This window comes from Trachymyrmex septentrionalis, unplaced genomic scaffold, assembly GCF_001594115.1.
Source record: "Trachymyrmex septentrionalis isolate Tsep2-gDNA-1 unplaced genomic scaffold, Tsep1.0 scaffold60, whole genome shotgun sequence".
NCBI classification, from domain to species: Eukaryota; Metazoa; Arthropoda; class Insecta; order Hymenoptera; family Formicidae; genus Trachymyrmex; species Trachymyrmex septentrionalis.
In genome coordinates, this window is record NW_017305779.1 from 5304054 (window position 1) to 5310791 (window position 6738).

The 6738-nt window shown below is 38.9% G+C and overlaps 1 protein-coding gene across 2 annotated transcripts in view; it reads right to left on the minus strand.

Moving 5' to 3' along the window:
- The window catches only part of LOC108752552 (unconventional myosin-XVIIIa), a 55903-nt gene that overhangs the window by 39608 nt on the left and 9557 nt on the right, over positions 1 to 6738 (minus strand). For both annotated transcript variants that reach the window (XM_018493416.1, XM_018493417.1), the window contains one exon: positions 5703 to 5834. In XM_018493416.1, the coding sequence (XP_018348918.1) occupies positions 5703 to 5834 (132 nt within the window). The remainder of the gene's footprint in view (positions 1 to 5702; positions 5835 to 6738) is intronic.

Sequence of the window (6738 nt, forward strand, 5' to 3'; positions counted from 1 at the left end):
GGCGATCACACAGAAGAAACATGACGATACTAAATTAACATTTGAATCAAAACTGAATGTTGGTTTTGATCTGCGAGCGAAAGAATAACGTTTGGTGATTCACGGATTGACGGACAGACCGGATTGACTGGTACGGTCATAGCAGACGCGAATCGTAAATCTATAACAGCGCGCGTACTTGGAGCCGGTACAGTGCGAGTAACACGCTTACATGCATGCGTGTGAACTATCTTAATCCGATTTAAAATAAGCTTGAGCGACTCGCTCGATAGAATCCATATATATTCACGATATGATTGCTCCATTTTCTGAGCATCATCCTAACCTGTTTATTGATTTCTAAAAAAAAAAACTTACAACAAAAACCTATGTGTTGTCAAATTCAAACTTGGCTCTACACGAGTTTTTACATGAATAACTATAAAAGTATATCTGTATGTATAATAACGTATACACATAAGATACACACCAAAAAAAGGAGTCAATAAGAGGTGAAATAATAAGAAATGTAAAATACCATTTTTTTAGTATAAATTATTGTACAAAAAGAACTCCACGCTAAAATGTAATTGTCGGCAATTTTTTCAACAAGCGAATTTCATTTAAGAAACAAAAATAGTCGCATCAATGCTAAAACGTCACAAAGAGAATTAACTCCTCGGCGGAGAATGGAAGATCGAGAAAATCGGGAAGTGTACGGTTTCCACAAGGAGGCAATGCGAGGCGACGGTTACAGGAGGCGGAGAGGTAGTGTCAGAGAGGCGCTAAGAATCAGCCGGAGCGTAATGCACGCGGCAATCGCGGCATCTCTCGCCTATCGCAATCAAGATGCCTCTCGCTACGAGCCGCTGACGGCTGGGATATAACGCGTTAACGCCGTCTTGCATCAACGTGGGCAGATAAGAGGGCGGGTGCACGTATACACGTATGTACCTACGTACGTGGATACTCCCAAGCCACCACGATTACGTGCATAAAATACAAATTACGCCCCGTCGTGCCGCGCCGCGCCGCGAATGCAGCGACCGACTTCGCCTCTTGCCTACCGATCGCAATTACATGCAAATTTATTCGCAGCGCTTGAGTGGCCTATTCATTTTTGCGAAATAACACGATGCCGTATGAAAATTTAAGCGATTCGCGCCATTTGGATTTTACGAGTTAAACTGGTAGCGTATTCGTATCTCAAATTATTATTAAATTTCGAGATGCCGCTGTAATATTATTCTTCTAATTAAAATTCGGGTCGCGAATTATGTGACGTTTATCCGAGGTTAAACGAAGAAGGATAAAAAAGATTTCGTTATTTTTGCTGCTGAAGTATAGTACGCGTTTCATCAACGGTATGCCAGCAATAGCTCGCAAAGCCATAGATGCGTACAACGCGAGAGGCCGTTAAACTCGCGTGGCCCTCCGTTCGCGTGGGCAACCTACTTTTTTCTTTTTTTTTTTTTTTTTTTTTTTTTTTTTTTTTTTCAAGCGTCCGATATTTATAGGCAATAAACTGACGTCATTGCAAGACTGCAGCCGTAAATGCATCGCTTTTAGCTCACGTATTATCGCACACACTTTCTTAAGAAAGTACTTCTCAGTCAACAACATTTGCATCGATCTAAATAAATAATGAATTTGCGGCATACGTCGTTAACGATCGCGGCGGAGCTAACGGTTGCGATTTTCCGGATGGAAAAGGAAACCCTGCTCCGCGTTCTTATACATACACGGCGGAGATATGATTATTGGCCTACATATCGCGCGACGAACGACCGGCGCGGCGCGGCGGGGATCCCCCGGCGATCGGCGATATTATCACTCGTATATATCCAGTACCTTCCTCGCGGGCGTAATAATAGCGCTGCGGCGGTAACGACGTAATTACTCACTACGTAGCGCGTAACATGCAATTCTAATTACGTAATTTGACATTTACGTAGCTGATACGTTGAGGTGAAATGGGCGAGCGAGCGAGCGAGCGCCGTCATGTCGCGCCGTGAGAGAGCGGAGAGCTACACGAGGAGGACGTTGCAAATCGTGTACCACCCCAAGCAACTAACCGACTTCGTATTTTGCAGTTGTGTACAGATCTGAGTTTAGCGGCATTCGCCAGTTCTGTGATTAATAAGATCACAATTTTTTATTGGTTGACTTTCAGACTTCTAATATACGAAATGCGACTGTTCCGTCGTTGATCTCGGGAATAAAGCTCGCGATAACGAAATGACGAAATGATTGGAAAGTTTTATATTCAGAGAAAAAGACACAGTAGTAGTAACTGATAGATACTACAGATGACAACTATACAAATTTTATATGTAGAATTAATGTACATAGAGTAATATTCCAAACATAATCTTTCAGCTTTTATTGCAATAATTATATAAAAGAGTATTTAATTATATATTCCATATAGGGATATCCAAAAATCCGGTATCCAACACTTTTTTACTATCCGATCGGATAGTCAGATGTCAGTATCCAAAAATATATCCATTGAAATTTTATATTATTAAATTGTTGATTTTTTTATTATATAAATGTTCTATGAATAAGTGCATACTCATATTGTTATAATATCTTATATATTACTGCAAAATTATAATTTTTTTTCTACAGTTATCATCTCTATTGATAATCAAACTCGGACGATAACATTAAAATCATAATTATTATCACTATTTTTCCCTTACAATCCCTTTTTCTTTTTGCCCGCTTTTTTCTTTTTTTATTCAGCTTTTTTTAGACATTGTCTAAAAAAATTTGGAATTCGGTTAGATATCCAGAAAATATCGGATATCCGACTCGAAAAATTGCCTTCTCGAATATCCGATATCCGATAATTTTACGATTCGACGCTAATTCTACATATGTGATTTATACAATTGTCACTGAAAAAATGTAATAAATTTTAATAAATATTTATTTGAATAGTATTAATTTAACATTTACTTATGGTAAACAAATAAAACTAAATAAAAAGATTATAGTTAAGTCAAATTAATGATTTTGGTATCCAGATAAATATATATTTACATTTTTAGTAACTATTCATCTAATGTTATTCAAACAAATATTTATTAAACTTTAATACATTTTTCTCAACGTACTATAAAAAAAATGCTTCTTCTTTCTCTAAGCGTATGTCCAATCTTCACATTAAATTTTTTAATTAAAATTCTATAAAAATTGTCTTTCAAAATGTATTTTCCTAATCTTTCCTTGTAATTTAATGTAAGTCAATTAATCTATTTCCTCAAATTCAATGGTGTGTGGATTTTTAAAAGAACGTTCAATGAGAGAAAAATTTTTATTCAATGTATACGCAAGAAAGTTTTGAGAAGGGTAATCTTATTGAAAAAAAAATAGGAAAGATATTGCTGTTCTCCACAACGGCATGTCGGCAGCACGTTCTTTACTGTGCCGCTATACAGTCGGCTTTATCGACCGTCAGTAAATATCATACTCGTTCCGCTGTGCATTTTAACATCAACATAAGTCGCACTTTGTTAGAGCTAATTGCCAATTACGACACGTCGTTGCTCGTATCCGACGTGTGTGCAAATTACGCAGCTAGCAACGATGCCCGTGTTCACGATTACCGCGTTCGTTTCATTTCCCAAGACAATTGCGTTATTTTGCAATTATATTTGTATTACTGTAAGTGAGACTGATGAGATCTGATTTTCTATTGCGAGATCGCAATAGAAGACAGGAAAGCTTAAACACTGAATTAATAAGGTGACAATTACAGAGTTCCCTATATACCAAAGGTAAACTAATCTACGTTTACCGTAAGATTTATGAGAATATTTACACACTTGACAGATATATATACATATAGATATTTCTTCACATTCTACTTTAAGATCACATTAAAATAGAATATCATCAAACTGTCGCCTAGGGCTTTAATAACGAATCCTGTTATATCATCCCATTAGTATCGTGCGAAAATATAGTCAATGTATGTTTTGACATACATATAATGCAATTTGCGTTTCACGTTTATCGATGAATTCTGCAGAAATGCGGATGCAATACCGCTCATTCTTGGCGTGTTCGTTTGCAACGGCGCTTCGATCTCGTTGCGATAACGAGTAGGAATGCGCATTACGTCGCGTGACAATTTAATTTAATGAAGGCAGCTTCTCGAAAGCCTGCAAGCTCGACTATCAGTGAAGCCGCGGAATGAATGAGGCCGTTCAACATGTGCGGGAATAATGGTCACACAAATGTTCATTTTTGCTCAACAATAAAGGGTGTCCCAAAATTAACGCAAGATTTGAATTTGCCGCCATTTGTGCAGTAAAGTGTTGGCAACCCCAAAAAAAAAAAAAATTAACAGCTGACAGTTTAGGGTTAGTGAAAATGGAGCGTGAAAATGGATTATTGAACATCAACAAATGGATGCTGATTTTTCGAGCAAAATCATCCTAAGCGATGAAGCACATTTTCACCTTGATGGCTTTGTTAATCGCCAGAATTGGCCCCCTAGATCGTGTGATTTAACACCATTAGATTTCTTTTTATGGGGTTATTTGAAATCACAGGTCTATGTCAACAAGCCCACAACCACCCGTGCATTAAAGGAGGAGATTCAACGCTGCATCAACGAAATTCAGCCACATTTATGCAAAATGGTCATGGAAAATTTCGACAAACGAGTGCGTATGTGCATGCAAAGCCGTGGAGGCCATTTGCCCGATGTGTTATTCCACAAATAACCCTATCCTATGTACTTTATGATTCAATAAAAAAATAACAATCAAAAGACTAAAAACTGTGTTTTCTATTTAATTCAAATCTTGCGTTAATTTTGGGACACCCTTTATATGCGTCAATCCTCAGAATCAATGCTTCTCTCGTTTTAATACCTCTCATTGTGATCTATACAATTGTTGCCTCATTTATAATAAGTTTCAGCTTTCGCAATAAAATGCCAATTGTTCATCGCCTTCGGGAAATTCGCTCGTAAAAGATCATTCTTCCTTTTTGAATAGTATTTACATTTAGGCTTTCTTTTTCGTTTGCACGATACACTCTGGCTCTTAAAATTAAATGTGCCCAAGCCATGCACCGTGAAAAGCTGGCATTTTCTTGTAACGGGCTGCGCCCGTAGTTTAGATTATAGCTCGAAGTTCGGCGGAAACGAGGTATTACGGTACGAGGCAGTCAGTAGAGATGTACCGTTATGCGATTGCTATGCCACTACGCCGCTCTAGGGAATGTGGGTGGAAAGTGAGCGTCTCTTCACTATTGTCTTCCTCTTTCCTCACTGCCGCATCGCGCTGCAGCTCCGTCGCATTCCGCTGCAATTTTGTGCCCTCTTTGTGCGTCATCCTTATATTTCTCCGCGTACCCTTCGCTAAGTCGATTGCGTTTTATCTCATTACTTATGCTCTCTTTACTCTTTGGGCCTCTTTCCACACATGATGTATCATAGAAATTATTCAAACTACAAAGTTGTAATATACATTGAAATATAAAAAAAAACAATATGAATAGGAAGAGGGCTATGGAGAAGCCTGAAGACGCAACGAATAATTTAACTTTGACGATTGTTAAAAGTTTAAGGAACGTTCGAAATTTCTCCACTTCTTTCTTTTCCGCAAAGTTCTCTTGACAAACTCGACTTATAATATCGACTACGTCACAAGCTCTAAACGTTAAATGTTCGAATCAACGAGAAATGGCAACAGGCTTACTATATTTTGATGAAACCGCAAACTGCCGGACCGGCGAAGCGTGCCGCTGCGGATATTTGCAGGTGCCAATTCGACTTGACGTCCGTCACAACCGCGTCTCGATAATTCCGATAGCTCAGCGACTGGCTGCACCTGCAACGAAATCGACACGTTAATATCGTAATGCATATATGCATCACGCGAGCACGCCCTTGAGCGTGCCGACGATTGCGGTAAAATTCATTTACGTTCGTTTACGAATAATCACGTCATGAATATCCATATTCGATAAATGAAGCGACTGACAAAGAGTTGTAGATGGAAGTTTTTCACGTGCCTGGATTATAACGTGTTAAAATTTCGAAATTATGAAATCTCTTGGAAAGTAGCATCGGAGGACTTTTATCGGCCTTCGATAGAAAGCTGTTACGGTTGAAATAAAAAAGGAAAGATATTAATTATTATATAAGAGAAACGCAAAGTTGATAAGGATCTCTCTTTTTTTTTTTATACCAAAAAATGTATCCAAAACCTTCTTGGGAAAAAAATCGGGATTCTATCCATATTATATCGGAATTCGGAAAATATTAACGGAAGTATAATATCGATAGTATAATGCATATAGAATACATATCAGTATCCTTCGTCGTTCATCTAATCCCGATTAATCACCGTTACAGATGGCTCCGCCTGTTATCGACGTGTCTGCGTACCCGATATGCACACACATTGTTCGTCGAACGTGTATAACGGGGTACGGCGTGCATACACACGACTTACGCGCACGGGGCCGAGGCTCGTGCTCAATACAGAGAGAGAGAAACAGGAAGCAGGATGTTGACCGAGAGGGGCCTGTGCCGCGCGGCGTGTTACCTATACATAAATATGTAAATCACGTCACGTTCCTTCTGACGACGCGACTGCTATGTCGCGAACAGAGAAAGAGAATGAGAGATAGAGACGGGGGTGAGGGGGGGGGGAGAGAAGCAAGGACTGGATTTCGCACATGGATATGTGTGTGTGTGTGCATTGGGGACCAACAACACCCGGTAGATGC